The sequence below is a fragment of the Xiphias gladius genome, chromosome 18 (genome assembly GCF_016859285.1).
Source record: "Xiphias gladius isolate SHS-SW01 ecotype Sanya breed wild chromosome 18, ASM1685928v1, whole genome shotgun sequence".
Taxonomy (NCBI): domain Eukaryota; kingdom Metazoa; phylum Chordata; class Actinopteri; order Istiophoriformes; family Xiphiidae; genus Xiphias; species Xiphias gladius.
The window spans coordinates 21,362,297-21,382,558 of NC_053417.1; the positions used below are offsets into that span (position 1 = coordinate 21,362,297).

The window sequence follows — 20,262 nt, forward strand, 5'->3', positions numbered from 1 at the left end:
CTGTCTACTACAGACATACCTCAGAGTCCAATTAGCGATGATGATTTTCTTCAACTGTTGGAGAGCAGAGGGGGAGCGCTGGGTGCTTTCGTCCGGAGCCATTTATTCGTTTCTCTAAGTGAGGGATCAGTTTTCAATTAAACTCAAATTTAAAATCTCAGAGGAATCATGTCAGATTGAATTGGATACAAAGAGGATTAAAACTTTTCAAGTGAACAACGATTCGAACATACACAGTATAAAATTCCCTTTCTGGGTAACTGTTCACGATCCGGATGTATGACTGAACACTGCCTCAGCTGAAGAGGAAATATTAGCTGACAGGATGCAGAAAAGGAACTGGTACATTTATAATTCTGATGAAAACATATTGTCAACTTTCTGTATGTGCCATCAGTGGGATGCAAAATCACTCTTCGCTCTCTTGTTCCCCACATTTTACAGTATGAATTTCTTTCTTAAAAAAACAAGTGATCCCGTCAATTCAGTTGAGCACTGAATCTATCCTTGTTGCAAACTGCCCAAAATAGATTCTTATCAGCCTCTTTTTTTCCCCTTTTGATCTTTTCACAAAGAAAAGTCAGTTGGGATATACCTCTTTCCTTATTCATCAAGCACTTTGCAATGAAACAATGAAAAGATTAACAGTGCAATGCATCAAAGACAGTCTTCAAAGGAAGTGCATTTTCCAGTTTTATGGAGCTGTGCGGTGATGTAGATAACAAAGGGAAGTTGAGAGGAGAGAAATAAAGGCCTTAAACCTCTCCAGGGGAAACACCTCTCTGCTGCCACTATGTTCTGGCCAAATGCAATTTCCTGAGCATCACACTGCTCTTCAAAGAGAAGAGAAATTGCTCTATCATAGTAGACACAGTGGAGAGCTGTGAAGAGGTGGGAGTGGGGGGGGGGGGGCAGTTTGAGAAACAGTCTCGGACATGTGGGCTACATAAATTAACTACTACATAAATTATCCATCCCCCTCAAATTAGAAGAAAACACAGAAAGGTCAATAAGATGCTTGTGTGAGGACTAGAAACTCACAAACACACACATACACACACACACACACACGCACGCACGCACGCACCAAACAACTATTTACATGCTTCATATGTGTGCATTTCATATTCCAGCGCTGAAATGAATTATTGAGGCAGCACTAACCAAATGTTTGGGACCACAACGAGAAGGCTACCTCGAATCCTATCAGGGAAAATTCGAGATGCAGTGTTGGGGTTTAGGAGAAGGGCACTCAGCTCAGCCAACAACTACTTCATCATTAAAGTGCCACAGAACCACAATCTTCACCTTTCAAGGGTTCAAGGGACTGATTGTTTCGGGAATTTAATATTTTCTCTTCTTCCTCTGAGGAGAACGAACCAATTAAAGGCCCTGTTATGTTTCAGTGTGCAGTGTGAAGGCACCCCGAAAGGCAATTTTGGCCTATGTAATCTTAATATGTCTTTTTCACAGCAGACATTTTGACTTGTCACAGGAGGAAAAGCACCGGTCTTACTAATAATAACAACAATGGCTCCGTACTAGTGTGCCAGTAAGTCATGGCAGTGTGACAGGGAGCCCGCACGCACAGGAGCAAGACCCTAAAACTGAAACAGCTAAATGGAATCCAGCTTTGTGAGGATTTGCGGAGTCCACGAGTTCAAAAGTTGAGGAGCCACAACCCCAGAGGCAGAGTGTGCTTCAGTTAAGAGGCCTGGCGTGAGCTGCAACCAACATGACCTCACAATCAGACTGAATTGCCATTTCATTTCATTTCTGTTTGTTTATTTATTTATGAATCAGTGAACAAATCACAGATGTGGGTGGGCATATTCAGAGGTCTGGAACCAGGCCACAACCAACAAGCCCTGGGTTCGGTTGCACAAAGATAGATTTCGACTATGGCTTAAGCAGGATTTACAGTCTTTTAGGTGGATCCTTGCCTGAACATTTCTGTAGCTTTCTGAAACCAGAGGTGAGATAGGAGCCAGGCATTGTACTTCTCACTTGTCAATGTCTTGCTAGAGGGATTGTCTGACATTGTGCGCAGTTATCCCCATTTTCCAGTCTGGGCATTCCGAACACCACGTTTGATTTCCAATGAGGAGGGACAGCACGTCTTAAGAACTAGTTCTGAGAGACCATGCACGAGGTCTTAAATCAATAGTCAGACTATTGGAGATGTCTAAATTCATCAGTTGCACGAAACCATGTAGTTTTTGAGTTGACTGTCTAAAATAGCACTAATTTGCCGTACCTTCTGGGTAAATTCAGACTTTTTTTCAAAGTAAAAATTTATGGCTGTGTCCGAAATCAGCCCTTTTTTACTATGTATTGTACTACATTTGCTGTCCGCCCTTTATTTTGGGAATCTGAATTCTGAGTGTGAGAATCTATTCACTATATATTGCCCTCAAAAATTCCACAATGCGACGAAACGAGTACTTTCCGCTAACAACCCCACAATGCAATGTGCTGCATTTTATAGATGTCTCAAAATGACTGCCTCAGTCCTGTTTATTTTGCCCATTCTGCATCCGTCCCTGCCCTCAGCAATTTTCTCACTTCTCCAGACTCTTTTATCTCTATTGATATTTCCAGTCCCTTCCATTCACCAGCTGACGACCAGGTGCCCTCAGACTTTCCCATCACTCCCACACCTACTTGCTCATATGCTCCTCATTCCCCAACACCTTTTTCCTGCCCTGCTCACAGACCTGGTTTTCTCTCTCTATTCCTTTTCCTCGCTGCCTTGTACCTACCCTTTGACAAGAAGTGAAAATTACCATTGTGCGATTCAACAGCTGTCATTTACTGCTCACTATTGAGTAAACTGTTGAGTTCCAAATGTTTGCCTTCTGCAATAATTCAACACCTATGCACTGATGTATATTTCCATGGGTTTACCTCCTCTTCTCACCACCCGCTCCAACACATGTTAACATGACTTCTGAGTTAGCCTGGGGGTAACTGGCTTATGTTTTAGGCTTCAAATATTTTCTAATATGTTAAAATATTACTACACTTGAGAGCTTTATTGACAACCCATCTATATCCATGATGTTTGATGAAATTTTGTTTCTCTGTGGCCAAAACAAAACAGTCGACACAGAGTGCAAAAGGAAAAGACGAGGTGCGTAGACAGAAACAAAAAAAAAAAAAAAAAAAAAGTGCAAAAGACAAAAAAAAGACATAACGGTGGAAAAAGTTAGCACAAAAATGACACTGAATGAATGACACTACATTGAAGTAGAGTGGTTGAGAGTGGTCCTGATCAGAAGACTTTAGAGAACGACAGGTGATACAGTGCTGTAGCACCTCTCTAACGTAAGCAGGTGTCTGACCATGCAGGGCTCTAAGAGTGATCACAAGAATCCTGAACTGAACTCTACATTTGGAAAGGAGCTATTGTAAAGAAATCAAAATAGATCAGAGTTGCTACTTGCTGCCAGGCACATCTGATAAAGGTACTGGTAAAGTAATATTTTTGCTTCAAACAGTGGAGGCATAAAAGACGCATCCAGTAGTTTTTGTTTCACTGGGTTCATAGGAAAAATAGTCAAACTGCCCAGAAGCAGAAGTATCCCATCAAAGCTGCTTCAGTGCAGCTGCTACGGTAAGTGGCAGTGTGTAGAGCTGCTCTTTGATGTCATTGTGTATGAAAGTGTTTATTAATGTTCCCCACCAAAAATAAATCTCTTAGGCCAACACATACAAGCTTTTTTTTTAAATAATCTCTTTTGGTTTAAATCAAGGTAAAATAAAAACGTTGACTCACTTTATATTTTTATATTCCCTTTAGGGACAAATTCTTCCAAACCACCACAGATATCCGCTGAAGACACACATTAATCTTCTTCGGGGGGAAAAAAAAAACAAAAAAAGAAAAAGACAACTTCCATTAAACTTAATAAAATCTATTCAGCGAGGCCGCTGCGTGGAATCAGTGCTCATCAGCTTCAAATTAAAAGCCACGTCAGATGCCAGGGACTATTGGCAACCGTGTCTGGGTGCGCCAGCAACAACATCAGGGTTTTATGGCAGAGACATTACAGCCAGGGAGCTCTGCGTTCTGCTGCAGGGAAAACTTACTTGTGTATCAGTCAGTCACACACGTATAATGTCAGTGGACTGTTAAAACGCATTTCTTTGACCAGCTCCTCTGCATTATTCCACATCTCTGCTCCAGAAGGGTTTAATTACAAAGGGCACTGCTGTACGATGCCACCCCTCCCTTGTTCTGAGGTAGAGTAAAATAGCAGTAAAAAGATGAAATGGTAGATGTAAACATTAACACAGAGCCGCAGGGACTCAACTAAATAAATAAAATGCTCAAAATGGTGTTGGATCATAAATTTTAACAAGACGTTGTCGGCACAGATTCAAAACATTCTTTACACAGACTGATAAACACAACCCTAAGTGTTCATCCAAAAACAAGGAAAAGAAGAAATCAATGCTGAAAGTGTATATCTGACTTTGCACTCTAAATGTCTGTCTGTGCTTCTGGGGATTAAAGACCTACAGTGCATCCCCAAACAACTACTATGTACTTTCACAAATTTTCACCGGAGGTTTCAATTCAAACCAGCAGCATCCACAGAAAAAAACACAGCAGGTATCCTCAGGTCAGAAAACGACATACTTTTTCCTTCGGTTCACTCAGAGGTTTGCTCGGTGTTTGCTGTGGGGGGTTCATCATTCTTTTACCCACTACAACTAGATAATCCTATCATTTTTACATTGTGTGTCGTCTGCACTCTACAATTCAAACATTGTATCAAAAGCACTGTGTGTTGTAAAAATGACCTTAATTTTAAAGCATACGCATGGTGACATGCTATATTTTTCTTTCTTTAAAAAAAATGTCATTTCTAGCAAACATTATTCACACAGGAGTGAATTGCACATTTGTGAGCGATAGGATATTTCCAAAAATGGCAGACGCAATTTGGTTCTAATTATAATGGAAATGGAGAAAGTGTTAATTGGTTTAGTTATTAAGCACCCACTCATTATATTTGAGTCTTTATGAAACTTTCTGTAGTAGGTAAAGGAAAAATAGTTCATATGCAGATGTCAGTATCCATCATACATCACTATTCTTAATTTGACAGGAAATGGAAAATTTAACTTAATTTTTACTTGATTTTTTTATACAGCATTCATACATTTTATTTTATTAAGCTCACCTGTGGTTGGCTGAGGAGGGGGCGGCTGCCTGAAATTTAAGTGGAGCGCTGTCCTTCATCTGATTCTTGATTGTATCTCCGTATTTAGCATACAGACCTGAGAGTGGTATCAATCTAACTCTGAGCGAAAAAAGAAGTGTATTTCCCAAAATAAGCTCCCCAAAGCTCAGATGTTGTTTTCCCAAATGTGAAAGAATTTTCCTTCATTTAATCTATTCCCTTTCATTTAGTCTTTATTCTCTTATTCAGGTAAATTTCTGCCCACAGGTCACACTCACATGTCACCTACTATAGACAGCGGTTCACTGTTTGTCTTTAGCATAGTTGTTTAGGCACATCTGCTCCACTCCCATCAGCAGTAACCATAGCAGCCAACATTGAAGCACAGGGCCTACGCATGTAGTGGTAGAGATAGGACAGCCAGAGCCTCCGGTGGAAGAGGTCATAGCCATAACAAACAGCCAGTGTCTCAGTGTCTCAGTGTCAAGTAGTTGCACAAGCCTTGTCTGAGTCGGACGGAAGCAACTGGGATATACAACATGATACAGTCTGTGCCACCTGAGGATAACGTGGGTTTAAATACACCCTTTTCAGAAAAAAACGCTACAGAATTGGGTGGCATTACGCAGTGTCAATTTGTATTGCTCATTACTCCTCTTGATGCATCGGGCATCAATAAAACGCTTCTGCTTAAGCCATCGGGGTCTCCCGAACCTTCTTCCAGCAGCTCACGGGATTTCCATCACAACTAGTATAGACTATCCGAAAAAGATTTTATGCTCTAGAAAAACCAGATAAATGAGCGCAATAGATGCAGCATTATGATTTATATTTCCTCACACAAAATATGTGGGGAATTGAAATATCAGTTGGACTTGGTAGTAGGATCATTTCTGCCTTACAAAGGCAGACAACAGTGAATACAGAAAATATGAGGGCTCCTAGCTAAATGGGGTATTATATTTAAGTTTTAAAGCCTTAATCTTATGCCTTTTAAGACTGATTATTATTATTATTATTATTATTAATTGCCACGAACTTTGCACGAATCTTAAAAAAAACCAAAAAACATTTCAAAACACTCAGCGAAAAAACATGTCGTTTCTTCTTTAGCTTTCTTCATTTGAGAAGAAATTCCATTTAATGTGATTTAAAGGTAGCTTAATCACCTCAAGTCGCATGAATTTCACTGGAGTCAGAGGCTACAGAGATGACCATTACTGCTGCTCTGCTAGCTAGGCTAGTTAGGGTTTAGCTACTTGATCTGGTGTTCCTTTTTTTTTTTTTTTTTTTAATCTATTATGATTAGATGTAGCTGTCATATTATTTATTTGGTATAACAAACTCATTAATTACGGTGTTGGAGCATCACAATTGCAGATACAGGAAAGGGTAGAGTAAATTAGGTGGGTAAATTAGCTGTAGCAAAGGATATCTCACCAGTTACCGGTAACTGGTCAAATTGCAGCCACTGCAGGTTGGTTTTTACATGCTGTTATTTTTATTTTCTTCACACATATTTCTATTTTATGTGGTAAAGTCAAATGTCAAAAAGCCGTCGGTCTTAAAGATGTTGTTCTTGAGTTTGGAGTTGTTCATCGTTCCACTGGTTGAAGAAGTCCCAACCCACATTGCTCCGCATGTTTTGTACCTGTCCGAAATGATCCGACTTGGTCTTCGAAACCTTCTCCAGAATTTCTGGAAAATCAACGGTTCCATCACTGTACAATTTTGGAGCTCCCCCTCACAGGGTTAAGAGGTGTCAAGCTGATGTGGTTGCTTTTTGCACACTTTTTGCAAGAAGGCCTATTTTATCCAAATGGAAAGATTCTTCACCTCCAACATATGGACACTGGATCTGAGACATTGTGTACAATTTGAGAAGATCCACTATTCTATGAAGGGATCTATAAAGAGATTCATGGACACTGTTCCTACATTTTGTAGACAATATGGAAGCTGAAAGGATTGACTGAATGCATACTGTACCTCCTTTTATTTATTTATTTTCTATTTATCTATTTATTATCAACATGGAATAAGTGATTACTTTCTTTTGACCAGTCTGGTTATTATCAGTCTGGTTATTATCTTTATTGTATGTGTGTGTTGAGGAGTGTCTAGGACTGCTATTATTATTATTTGTATATGGTAAATAATATTCATTATTTTCTGTCTGTAATATTTGTTTAATGATAAAAATACTTATTTATTTATATTTTTATTTTCTTATTAAAATAGATCAAATAAAATGTCGCAAAAGCCAGTGGTCTTGACTCAGTTTTGACCAAATATGTATTTGCTTTTTAGATTTGTAGGGGCAGAAATCATGGTTTGTTTTAGTTCCTTTTTAATCAAATGTGTCTACAATAAGGAAAAACAAAGAATATCATCACATTTATCCTATAATCACGATCAAATATTTCTTGGAGACGACTTACCACTTTGAAGTCCTCAGGTCTGCATTCGGTGCCATGGAAGTGGCAGGAGAGCAGCATGTCATTGATGTCGTGACCGGTGCGGTCGTAAAATTCGCGCATGTTGAAGGGTCGCGGCTTGAAATTATGGAAGTCGGCTTTGACCTTCAGGCTCTCCAGGACGCTCTCCTCCACGAGGTGAATGTCCCTGATCTCATACCTGCACGGACAAACAGAAAGAAAAAGAGAGGTCAAAGAAATACTTTATGCATTTCTAAATGCAGATTTTATGTCCTGTAAGTTTGGTAGGGATTGATGGAGTTCCTTGAGCAGCAGGCCTTCGCAGTGAATAACCACTGCTTGATGAAAAAGCAGGCTTCATGAAAAGTGAATTTCAGCCTTAAACATTATTGCACACTTCACAAAGGTTTATGAGTCTTTATCACTGAACCTTTACTCCGGTCAACCGGAGTTAACAAACGAAGTCCAGAATGAATCAAAAGGGACAGTAAACCCAGTAAATTTGAAAAAAAAATGTTTTTTCTGTTGCATTATGGCTCTGAAGTGATAGCTATACCAGAGCGTAATGCCTTATTGTACAGTATATAATAAAGTTCAGACAAGAGCTGCACGGGCCCATAAACCCAGCCGTCCATTTACTCTCGATGCAGCAGCTTCAGGCTACACAGTACTTCGGCTCGTGAGATTGAGACTGGAGGAAAAATGTGTTTGTGTTTATGTTGATAGGATTGTTTTGGCCATGACGACATTTTGTTAAACTTTCATGTGAATTCTTAAACTGACTGATAGCTGTATTCGAAAGTGAGTCTGACTCGAACATTTGGCAAATGTACGGCAAAAGGAAAATATTTTATGAGTTTCTGTTTTTTTTTTAGAGGAATGATGTTACTTATCAATAGAGATTTTCATGGTGGATCCAAGGATGGCAGTGATGGGCTGTCAGTCCACCACTTTGGTCTAGACAGAAATATCTCTAAAATTGCTTGACCGATTGCCATGAAATTTTGTACAGACATTCACAGTGTCCAGAGGATGAATCCCGAAAGGCTCTGGTGATCAAGGCTTTTCATCCAGCACCACCAGTAGGTCAACGTTTTCATTCATCCCGTGAAATAACTGTGAAAATCTACTGTATGGACTGATTTGTGATGCTCTAACTTTTCTTTAGTGCCACCATGAGTTTGTGCTCCAAAATGTCTCCACAACTATTGGGTAGAATGTCAAGAAATTCGGTTTTGACATTCATTTTCCCCTGAGGATGACCTAGAATAACTTTGGTGGTCCCTTCATTTTTTCTTTAGCGCCCATATCAGGTCGAGTTTTTTATTTGACCCCTACTTCATTGAATTTATGACCAAATACCTGCAAAATTAAAGAGATTCCCATCAGCCTCAGCTGTACTTTGTGTTTAAAACCGCAATGACAGATTTTTTGTTTTTCTTTTTTTCTTTTTTTTTTGGTGGAAATAAGTTGTGAAAGCAACACTGGTATATTGTCACTTTTTAGGTTGATATGGTGAACTTAGCAATACAGGTGCTTATTTACACATCGAGAAGTTACGGCGCAAAATTAGAATTCATTTAGAGTCAGGTTTGTGGCCACCTGGCAAATGAAAGTCCAATATTCACCCCCCACTAACTCCTGAAAACTGTAAAGTTGCGGCTGGACAGCTAAACAATGAGCTGAAACTCACTCTAAAGGGGAGCTACAGATTCAGATGATAATTCTCTGTAGGTTCAATCACTGCGAGTGACCTCTTTCGCTGTGTCTCATCCTCTTTTACAGTGTCATTTGATACACTGTTAGTATTAAATAAAGATCAAATCCGCTTTAAACTAATACGTTAGTTCCGTTTGTTAGCATGCTAATGTTAGCACGCTAACACGCTAAACTAAGACGGTAAACAAGGTAAACATTACACCTGCTACAAATCAGCATGTTAGCATGGCTGTAGACTATTGGACGTGCTTGTGTATCATTACAGATTCTTTACAAGCATGTATACATATATATATATATATGCTTTGCATTTGATATTTGGTATCAATATCGAATGTACTGCATGTTGTGTTTGGTCCATACTTTTGATTTTGCAGTATTGAGAAGCTATGGCTATCTTTTATGGTCTTGCATTAAATCCTAGATTACAGTGTAGTAATACGTTCTAAACTTATTAGGTTGTTTAATTAAATTAAAGATTAATTCCTCTTCATGTCTCATCTTATCCTCATCACTTATTATAAGTTCTTTATGATTTTCTTAAGCACCAACAGCCATACAGATATTGGCACATTATCAATAGCTTGGTTATTAAATTGCATTTCTGTGATATTCATTCTCTCTGTATCACCAACCAGTGTCTTTTTTTTTTTTTTAAAAACAACACTGAGAATAGAGGCCTCGAGTAACTGAGTGGTGAGCCAGTCAACCCATATCACACGCAGCATTATCAGTGGAACTGGGAAATTTCATTTTATTTAATGGAGCACACAAAAATCTGACCAAGCTGCCTTGTATTAAAAGAGAGCTGAGTAGCTGTAAATGCACCCACTCTCTACTCTCGCTGCGATCTCCCACTGTGCTATTATTAAAAATGTCACGATTTTAATGGACTCACCGAAGAGCAGATTGCTTGGAGGTTTTTTTTTTTTTTCTGAACACTGCCTTAAATGAAAGGCCTTTTAGAAATTTCTCATATGAATGTTGCTACTGTTATGTGAATATGGTCTTTGATTGATCTTTTGTGTAACATAGTATTAATACACCCCATGTGCTTAATGCATTACATGAATTACAATGAATTTATGTGGTTTACGTTCTTTAAGCAGCAGCTGGTAATGTTTGACATACAATTACGGCATCATAGTTAAACATTAAACAATTGAATTTCTTATAAAACTCGGAACAAGGTGCAGTAACCTTTATGTTTTTCATTTTCATGGCGGCAAAGGGCCATTTACAAACATGAAATCAATAATAAATAGCCTCATTCGGGTTTTAAAAATGAGTTCGTAGATTTTTTTTTTGACATTAAGATTACAGCCTCTGCCTGAGCCTCATTGTGGCAGAGGCAGAGAGTGTTTTTCTGTGATTGAAAAACAACTTAATTCAGGAGAGGCATTCGCTCCCCACTGTTTGTGTGGTGGACAAACCTGCCAAGAAGGCACTTATGAGATAAAATCCCATAATTTTGCGCTGACAAAGGCTGACACTTCAGCATGTGTGCGGCTTAAATATCATGCCACAAGACATTTCCCAGACCAGTGACTCCAAACATGGGAAGTGGGTGGAGAATATTCTTAAATGGATTTCATGCCACAAGCACTTTCATTTCTGGCCGGGGGTATAACAGCTAAGTGTGCTGTTTCATTTCTTCTCTACCTTGCCAAGGGAGGCAGGATAATGAGCACTAAACTTACTTCAGAGTGTAAGAGTTGAGATGGGTAAATGGAGAAGGGAAATTCAGAAGGAAAACCAGTCCCCTTTATGCTTCTGTCTCCAACTTTGAAAAGTCTTTGTTGTGTACTGCTGTCTGGAAATGTGGGATTAGGAGACGTGTTCACGTAAAAAAAAAAAAAAAAATCCAGAAGGCAAGTGTTGATTATCAGTCACACCATTGTCACAGGGGGAGAATGCTAATTTTCGTGTTCAGTCTGGAATCCTCATTAAAGATTTAGGGTAGAAGTTGGCTGAATACCATCATAAAAGTTAAACCACCAGCCTTTAGCACTGTATGCTGAGTACTGTCCTCTATCTCTGTTCAAGGTTGACATCATTTGCGCTCTGAGCTTTTACTTTTTCATGTTTACGATCACTCAGATGACACACACACACAGACACACAAACACACACACACACACACACACACACACACACACACACACACAAACACACACACACTGGTCAACACTCGCTCAATGTGTTGAATGACACCAGCCTGCTGATTGTTTCATTATTGCTGCTTCTGTTGACGTTTGGACAATAGTGCAACACCACAGTGGATAGCAACATGTTTATCAAACAGCTTCCAAAGCCAAGATTAGTCACAGTCTTTCTCTCTCTTTGTCTGAGATCTTTCTTCTTTCTCCTCTGCTTCTTGGACAGCCCTGTGCATGACACTAATCACTGAAAATGTGTTATTCATTCAAAACTGTTCTTTTTTTTTTTTTTTTTTTTAGCGTGGCAACTATCAAGAGAAGCAACATCTTTGACAGAACCAGAAACAAGTGGATTTAATTAGCAGGAATGGGGTTTTTGTTTGGCAGCTTTGCTGAAGTTTCAGAGACATGAGGATTTAAATGTATAAATGGCAAAATACTCAGAAAAAAATCTGCCATTTCACTTATAATCAAAGGAAGCAGACTCTCGACATCTTTCCCTCCTGTGGATACAGTACATGCTGTTGCCAGCTCCAGTATCCAGAGCCTACAGCTGCACCGACAGGACAGCTGGAGCTTTCTGATTACAATGCCTCAGTTAGTTCAAGCCTGACAAGCCTCCTCTCCGCACGCTGAATGACTCGACAAGACAGTTTGTTGGGCGAGTGAGACATAAGATCACCAGATCCTTTTCTTAAGTAGAAGTCACAGTGTCACACCGTAAGAATACCCTGTTACAAGTAAAAGTGCTGCAGTGAAAATATCACTTGAAAGTATGTAATGTGTTTCAGTTATAACCATGCAGAAAATTGTGTTTTCGCATTATTATTACTGTTGCATTCATGTGTGAGCAGCATTTTGCTGTGGCAGACGTTCAAGGTGGAGCTAATTTTAATAATTTAATATATTAGATATATTTTAATCTGTAATAATATAGCACATTTTGTAAGATCATTGTAGGTTTGGTATCTAAAATCTGGATCTGCAAAGTTACTAGTAGCTATAGCTGCCATATAAATGTGACAGTGGAGTCTAAAGCACAATGTTTCCCTCTGAAATATAGTGGATTGGAAGTATAAAGTGGCGTCAAATGGAAATGCTCCAGAAAAGTACAAGTACCTCAAGCGCAGTACTTGGGGAAATGTTACCTTCCACCACTTACAACTGCAATATCTAACCAATTTATAGATTTAAAATGACAGATTGTAAAAGGAAAAGGTGGAGAGTTTCTACGAAGAATTGATTAGATAATAAAAGGGAATATGAAAGACAGTTGATAAAGGATCATAAGTGACATAGAAGAGCCACATGCAGTGGAAGAGGCTTTGAACATTGCAGTCTGGGCAGCATTTTACACCTCTTAATCCGACTGGGTGCGTACCTCTGGTTGAGCAGGGCCAGCAGCTCCCCTGCGTGGTACAGGTCGTTGCGCGTCACCCGACTGAAGCGGAACGCGTTCAGGTTGCAGAAGGTGACCGCCGGGAACGTCATGATCGGGGTCGTGACCTCGTCCAGCTTGGTGACGTGCGGGTACTCCAGGTAGAAGTGGATCCGGTCCACGCACACGTACAGCAGGAAGGTGAGGGAGCCCAAGAAAAAAACGACCCACAGGCAGCGTCTGATGCAGAACCGCTCGTACGTGAAGATGTGAGAGATTCCGTGCAGGGTCGAGCTGTGCGCAAAAACTTCTATGGGTGGTGGTTGATGTGGGTCCGTTTCTTCGGTTTCTACTTTGAGATCCATTGTCACTGCGCAGCCGGCTCGTGGCAGCCTAAGGGACGCTCGCTGTGAAGAGAAACCGAGCCGATATTCGTTCACCTGTGGCATAAACTGTCATTATCCACCCGAACGGGTGCAAACGTGCAGGTGACCGCTCACTGGACTCCGGCGCGGCTCGGTCGCCATCTCTCAGGCGCGCCGATAGAGGAACATTGCGAGCACCCGTCGCTCTTTTAAAAAGTCGGGCGAGTGGGGATTGTGGGCTCAAGTAACGCGTTTCGCAAAGGCAGGCGTGCAAAAGCAGGTCGCAAACTCACCAGCTAACATCTCGGGAGGCGAGCATGACCGAGATGTCAAAAGCGGAGGTCCATCACCGCTGCGCTACAGCCCCCCCCCCCCTCCGGGTTGCAGCAAAGCAAAGAAAAAGAAGGACGGACAAAGTGCTTCATCAGCCTGCGAATTCGCTGGTCGGTTATAAGTCCAGCGAAGCACGCATCTCTCCTGCACGCCAACAAGAGGAGACCCGGAAACCGAAAAGGGAAAGAAATCCCTCTGACACTTCAGCTCATTTGTTGAGAGTTCCCCTGTAGCTCCGCTGAACGCCCGCCCCCCCCTCAGTCAGTAGCTCTGCGGGTCAGACGGGGAGATTTCCCTCTACTCGGGCATCCGTAAAAATGTACGGGAGTCAGACGGTTGCTTGTTCCGGTCGGTCGTGAGCTTCCTCCGCTCTAACTGTGTGTGTGTGTGTGTGTGTGTGTGTGTGTGTGTGTGTGTGTGTGTGTGTGTCTGTCTGTCTGGTAGCAGCAGCAGACGGGAGAGGAGAGTGGTGGACCGACGCTCTGCTGTTCTCATGTGAGTTACTGTAGTTCCACACATTTACTTGACAAGACATGGGGGGGGGGGGGGGACTCCTTGGGGGACTTATAGTGTAGCAAACCTCTGCAATATTTGTTTCATGAATAAACAATGACCCCTTAGTCCCCCAGCGGGGGCGACTGTGGCGCAGGTGGTGGAGCCGGTTGTCCACTGATCGCAGGCCCGGCGGTGCCTCACTCGGGAGGCTGATCTGGATCAAAGCGTCCTCCGCCAAATGAGTAAGTGTAAATGTCATTGGCGTGAGAGAGACGGATGGAGGATAAAAATAAGCACAACAATCACCGACTAAAGCCAACGAAAAAGAAACTCAAAGGAAACCTGGATGTTAAATTTGGATCTAAACAGACAATAGCCAGAGGCAGAAAATTGAGAGAGACATTAAAGGGGCACTGCAGCAACTCAGAATTGTACTCCCATAAAGTTTGGGGTTTCTCAGGGGGCAGATTTAAAAAAAAAAAAAAAAAAAGAAAGGGGAAAACTGAAGCAGCAGAGACCGAGATGTCCAGACTTTTAGTTCCTAGTGCGAGTCAAGTTCTCAAGGCACTGGATCCTACATTTCCCATAATGCAACAAAGCTTGTTCTTTCAGTCTTGTAAGACAAATCCGTTTCCACTACGGCACTTGCTATTAGAAATGGAAATTTTCGTGATTTTAACAAAGCTATACAACAATTATCTTGTGAACATACAAAAACTACAACTCCCATTAAAATTTACCAGCACGGGGTATTGCGTCATCATAACTCGGTTTTGTCCATATTCATAAAACTCACCAACGATCTCTTATTTTTTCAATTTTCTGGTAGTAATATCGATTAATCAACTACAGCTCTAATTTCTTGCAGCAAGCTGTTATCTTACATTACTATGGAGTATAGCAATGTACTTGCATGGTGTAGTATAGTATATTGCAGTGTATACGTCATGAAAGTATACTAATTTGCAAGCTATCTTTTATGCTTTCTTTTCCTAACATTCTGAATTAATTACATTCAAACTTGAGTGTTAGAGAGAGGATGAATACTTCACCGTGTAAACTTGGATTATGAAACCCTTCGTATCTACAAGAAGTGAGATGGGCTTTGGGTGTCTGAACTGCTACTCTCAAAACAAAGTCATTACCAGGCACGACAACAACAACAAAAAAAGAAAAAAAAGAAAAGAAAAATAATGATACTGTCTCTGCCATGTTAAAATTGGACTGTGAATAAACAATGACATTTAGTCCCCAGTTGAATACTGGCATGAAAAATGGACCTGGCTGTGCAACAAGGGTGAATCATGCTTTGTTAATATGACAAAATATTTATTACATGTCATGAAAGATGCATTTCCCACCTTTAATGCATCAGCAATAAGAAAAAAAATCCTTATCTGTGACATAAAAAGTCCTAGTAAATTCGCCACTGTGCCCAGAGGCTGTTCTCCTCTCAAATTCAGCATAAACAGCTATAACAAATGCAGAAATGTGCCTTAAATTTAGAATATTTATGAAGCTTAATCAGACTTTTCCCAAAGGTGCATGGTTTGTTTGATATTGTGTTATGTTAACGATGTTTCTCTTACCTGTATAGGGTTGTGGTGCAATTTAACCAAGTTCTCAAATATTTTTACTTGAGTAACTGCTCTGAACACGTCCTCCACCACTGCTGTAGAGTAACAAACACATGTGATGATATCGAAATGGGCGGATTAAAAAGTGACAGAAAAAGAGAGACATAACTACAAAGGGAGAAAAACATGATCACGAAGAAACATAAACCGACTACAAAGAGACACAGAAGGACTACAGAGAGACTTAAAATGACCACAAAGAGACGCAAGACAAATGCAGAGATGCATAATGACCGAAAAGAAACTCAAATGACTGCAAGGGAGTTCAAATGATCAGAACGAGACACAAAACAACTAGAGAGAGACTACAGTAACTTTAAAGAGACTCGAAACAACTACAAAGAGACTTTAAATGACTACAAAGTAATGGTGGGGCGCAATGTGGGGTTACTGTCTTTTCCAAGGGGTCTATCGTCTCATAGTCCGCCCGTCGATATTGTAGTAACCAAAACCTAAAGTTTGTTATCAGATCTGTCCTAAGCCACAGTTTTCTCAGTTTAAGCTGGCGCTTAGTATTAGCATTCTTAATACAGAATTCGATATTTCTTCACCAAAATGTAACTCTTGGCAGTGTAGAGAAAGCTTTGAAACAGGACTCAGGCCTTTGTGTTAGGAAGTAAAAGGGTAACGCTTTATTTCTTAATTTACTAATAATTTTTCATGAAAGGTTTACTGAAAAAAAACTATGCAATCTGGTATGCTTTGTAGGGAAATGTAGGTCATTTTTAAAAATAGTTTAGTTGGTGGAGTTTGTTGATGAGGGCTTTCCTTGAAAGAAACAGATCCATTCAAACCCCTAACATCCAATTGTCCCCTTTTAAATTTCCATGAGGTAGATTTAAAGTAGTTAAAATCACATTATTCCTCATTGTCTGACAGTGTCATATGCTGTTTTAGTCTGTTTCAAGGTTTTTTTTCTGGCTCTTTACTGAAGCCATATGATGACAATCACTATTATGATAATCCAATAACCCGGAGGTCTGGTTGCGCTGGAGTTAACGGGAAATCGGAGGCCACGTATTCCGAATGTGGCTGGCTGCTGTCCGTGGTGCTGATGGGTCCCGGCGGTCAGGTGGGTCCTGCTGTTCCTCTCCGGACCTGCAGGGGGCGGCGGAGCGCGCTGCAGCTACACGTCGACGAGCAGAAGAAACCGAAACACGTGAGCAGCAGCAGCAGCAGCAGCAGCAGAAGAGACAACAACATGGCAGTGTCTCTTAATGCAGGTCGTCTCTGTCGCCTGACGGGACGGACTGTCACCTCCCTGTCGTCCAGACACAGGCGGGCTGTCAGCCTGCCAGCGACGAGATGCTACACATCCACTTCCACGGGGAGCAGTGAGTTAATATTTCTTAAAACAAAAAAAGAGGGATGTTAGCTTGTGAGTTTGCAGTTTAGAGGTCAGTGTCTCATCAGGCGCAGCCGAGCCTGGCAGCTAGTATTGAATGTTTGGTATTTTTCTTTTCTTTTCCCGTCAAAACCCACCGTTACAGCCAGTAGCTGCGATGTAGCCATATTAACGAAGTAACGATATTTTCTCCAGGACAAAACAAAAAAAAAACAAGCGAAACCTGAAGAAGTCGAAGAAACGTCCCGCAACTGTTTCCTCGGGTGGATACGCTTCTCTGACCGTTTTAAACAGACGTTACTGGCTCTGTAGTCTGAAATCATTTACTCAAGTACAAATCTGAAGTACTTGTGCTTGGGTATTTCCATCTGATGCTACTTTATACTTGCACTGCAGTACATTTCAGAGAGAAATATTGTACTTGAACTTACTAGACTACAGCTATCCGACAGTTTTACAATAAAGAAAAAAAACAATCACATAAGCTGATAAATTAAAGTAAACTCGCACCTTGTTAGTGAGTGATTTCCCCACTAAACGTCTCATTTGAATAACTCTTCAAGGCGCAAAGGTGTAAAATGATTCGATATTTAAGAAACAAATAAAAAATTAGGGGAAATTCCAAAAATTGAAAACAGATTTGTGTATCAGAACATTTTTTCTTCTTTCCTCTCCCATTGATCATTTCAATGACTCCAAGGATTGGAACCACTGGACTAATCTGGTTAAATGTACGACAGTAAAATGCTGTTTATACATTGTTGCATAAATCTAATAATTTCAGAATTGATTATCAGTCACAGGAGACATTTTACTGCAGAACAGATACTTTTACTTTAATCATTTAAGTAAATTTTATTACTAAAACTTAAAAACAATAATGAACTGTATAATAATAATAAGAAGAATAGTAAACTGTATATTAAGTACCTAAAACTAGCTCTACATCGAGCATCTACAACAGTAAAATATGATAATCAGTCACAGGGAACTTTTTTTATTGCATAATTAGTACTTTTCCTTTTGATACTTGAAGTAAAACTTAAGTAAAACATAAGGTTCATAATATTTTTTACAGACTTATGCCTGAATCAGTGTTTGGTCGTCGTTTTTATCTGAAATGTGAAAGTAAATTTCCACCCCTGCTCAATTGTCTTCACATATACTTCATTTACTTGAGTTTGCTTCTTTAATTTTCTCTAAGTGATTATGAATTGAAATGATAATTATGTTTATCACTGTGCGAACAAACTTTTTAATGACAAACAAATACAAACTGGCAAAAATCGAAAATGCTCAATTGCTTCCCAATGAAACATTAGTTAATATGATAACTACTTACGTAATCTCACTGAGATCTTTTTGGCAAGAGAAACCTTTAGAAGAAAGGCTTGCATATTTTTAATTGCTGTCACCGTCAACACTTTTAATTGCATCTCTGAAAATGTGACCATGGTAAAACAAAATTTGCAGTGGCAAAATGGGTGAAATTCCTAATCCGGTCACAGAATTCAATATAATGCTGGTAACAGTATTAGGAAAACTACATGTTTCTTTTCACTAGAGTGCCCTATTATTTTTTGTTGTACGAATAAAAATTAAGTTTAAGGTAAACTTTTGAACTTTTCCTAAAATTACTGAGTTTTTACAAACAAAGGACACAAAGCTCTCCTGCTATATTCACTGTGAACTCGAGAGGAAGATGGGCTTCTTCATATCTTGGGTCTAACTGATGTGTTTCTTTTCTTCCCTGTCTAAAGTCTGTCCATCTTGTAACTGATATGTCATTTTTGCTGTCTGAGTAAATATTACTAACCTGAGATTTGATAGCTTTGCTAGCATCAGAGCACTGTTGTGTGCTTTATTATTCCTAAATGAATTTGATTCACAGACCCCTTTCACAGCAGAAGTTTTAACCTGTGATAGCAGGAAAAGCACAGGTGGAAGGATAACAGTAACAGTGACTCCTTTCCAGCAATGCGATGCAACGCAACAGTCAGTGTCAGCAGTTGCACCTGTGTTTGACAAGTCAAAATGTCAAGCGGTGAAAAAGGTTTATTCAGCTTTTCTTAGACCAGTTTTGGATCCGCTGGTTTACGCAATTTTATGAGAGACCTCATCCTTTTTAAGTACAGAGCATAAGTAACCCATTTACATATTTTTTTAACACTGACAGCAAAGGGTGGCCAAGATTTGGGTACCAACACAGACTCCAATGAGGCTTCCATTATTAAATTTTAAACTCATCGAATAAAATGTCATCATAAATTCTTTTTGTTTGTTATAATAATGTAGATTTGCAGTTCAGGCTTGATGAGAGAACAGCCCACAGCAGTCTGGACCTCTTCAAGAAAGACACTGGCATCATCTACCGCATGCTGGGTCTGGACCCAAGCCACGTGCAAGACAACCCAGAGCGTTTCCGAGACTGGGCCGTCGTGTTTGGCGATGAGAAGATCAGCAGCGGACGACACTACTGGGAGGTAACAGTCAAAAAGTCTCAAGAGTTTCGTCTGGGTGTGGCCGAGGACTTGATGTCCCGAGACGACTGTGTGGGCACCAGCAGCTCCTCCTGGGTGTTCGGTTACGCTCAGCGCAAGTGGTTTGCCATGACCAGCAATAAGATAGTGCCCGTGACGCTTGCAGGCAAGCCAGACCGTGTAGGAATCCTGCTTGACTATGAAGCGGGGCTCCTGGGGCTGGTGGACATTGAGAAGCCCTGGATCATTCACAGCATCAGGGCTCAGTTCAAGTCTCCTCTCTGCCCCGCTTTTGGACTTTGGGACGGGGAGCTGCTCACACACTCTGGTCTGGAAGAGCCTGAAGGCCTGAAGTAAAGCTGGACAAACTGTGATGGCTCTGATTGTGAGAGTCATGACAGGCAGTGGCCTTGGTTTAAGTACCATGGCAACACTTACCACAGCTTTACCTTTAATGCAGAAAAGAAAGCAATATCTTCCATGGGAATCATTTACAGCTTAACTGTAGGTGATATTTAATTTTCTGTGGGCCTGCTGTTTCATAACCATGACTCCTAACAATGCAAGTTTGTACTTTGTGTATGTCATTCAGCCTTGGGCAGTCGTATCACAGAAGCTGTTTTAGTGTGTACCTCATGTATTACCTCTCAGACTGTCTGACGTGAAAAGGATGTGCGTTTGTTTTTGAGAGTTACATAAACTGCCAAGTTGTTATTTTATG

General features: G+C 40.4%; 2 protein-coding genes across 2 annotated transcripts in view; one reads left to right on the forward strand and one right to left on the reverse strand.

Moving 5' to 3' along the window:
• LOC120803586 (acid-sensing ion channel 1-like) overlaps window positions 1–13,308 on the reverse strand; it is a 46,203-nt gene extending 32,895 nt beyond the window's left edge. The window contains exons 1-2 of the mRNA XM_040152183.1: window positions 12,890–13,308; window positions 7,634–7,829 (exon numbers count right to left, since the gene is read on the reverse strand). Of these exons, the coding sequence (XP_040008117.1) occupies window positions 7,634–7,829; window positions 12,890–13,251 (558 nt within the window). The 5' untranslated portion in view covers window positions 13,252–13,308. The remainder of the gene's footprint in view (window positions 1–7,633; window positions 7,830–12,889) is intronic.
• A 994-nt stretch (window positions 13,309–14,302) lies between these two features.
• Window positions 14,303–20,260, forward strand: spryd4 (SPRY domain containing 4). Its single transcript, XM_040152185.1, has 3 exons — window positions 14,303–14,321; window positions 16,625–17,050; window positions 19,357–20,260. Exons 1-3 carry the CDS (start codon window positions 14,318–14,320, stop codon window positions 19,896–19,898), a joined length of 972 nt encoding a protein of 323 aa, XP_040008119.1. The 5' UTR covers window positions 14,303–14,317; the 3' UTR covers window positions 19,899–20,260.
• Window positions 20,261–20,262: the final 2 nt, after the last annotated feature.

What these genes read in the sequence shown, in the direction of transcription:
- spryd4 (XM_040152185.1), top strand. An exon ending in ATCCACTTCCACGGGGAGCA is followed by an intron (nt 17,051 to 19,356) that starts GTGAGTTAATAT and finishes ATAATAATGTAG; the next exon opens with ATTTGCAGTTCAGGCTTGAT.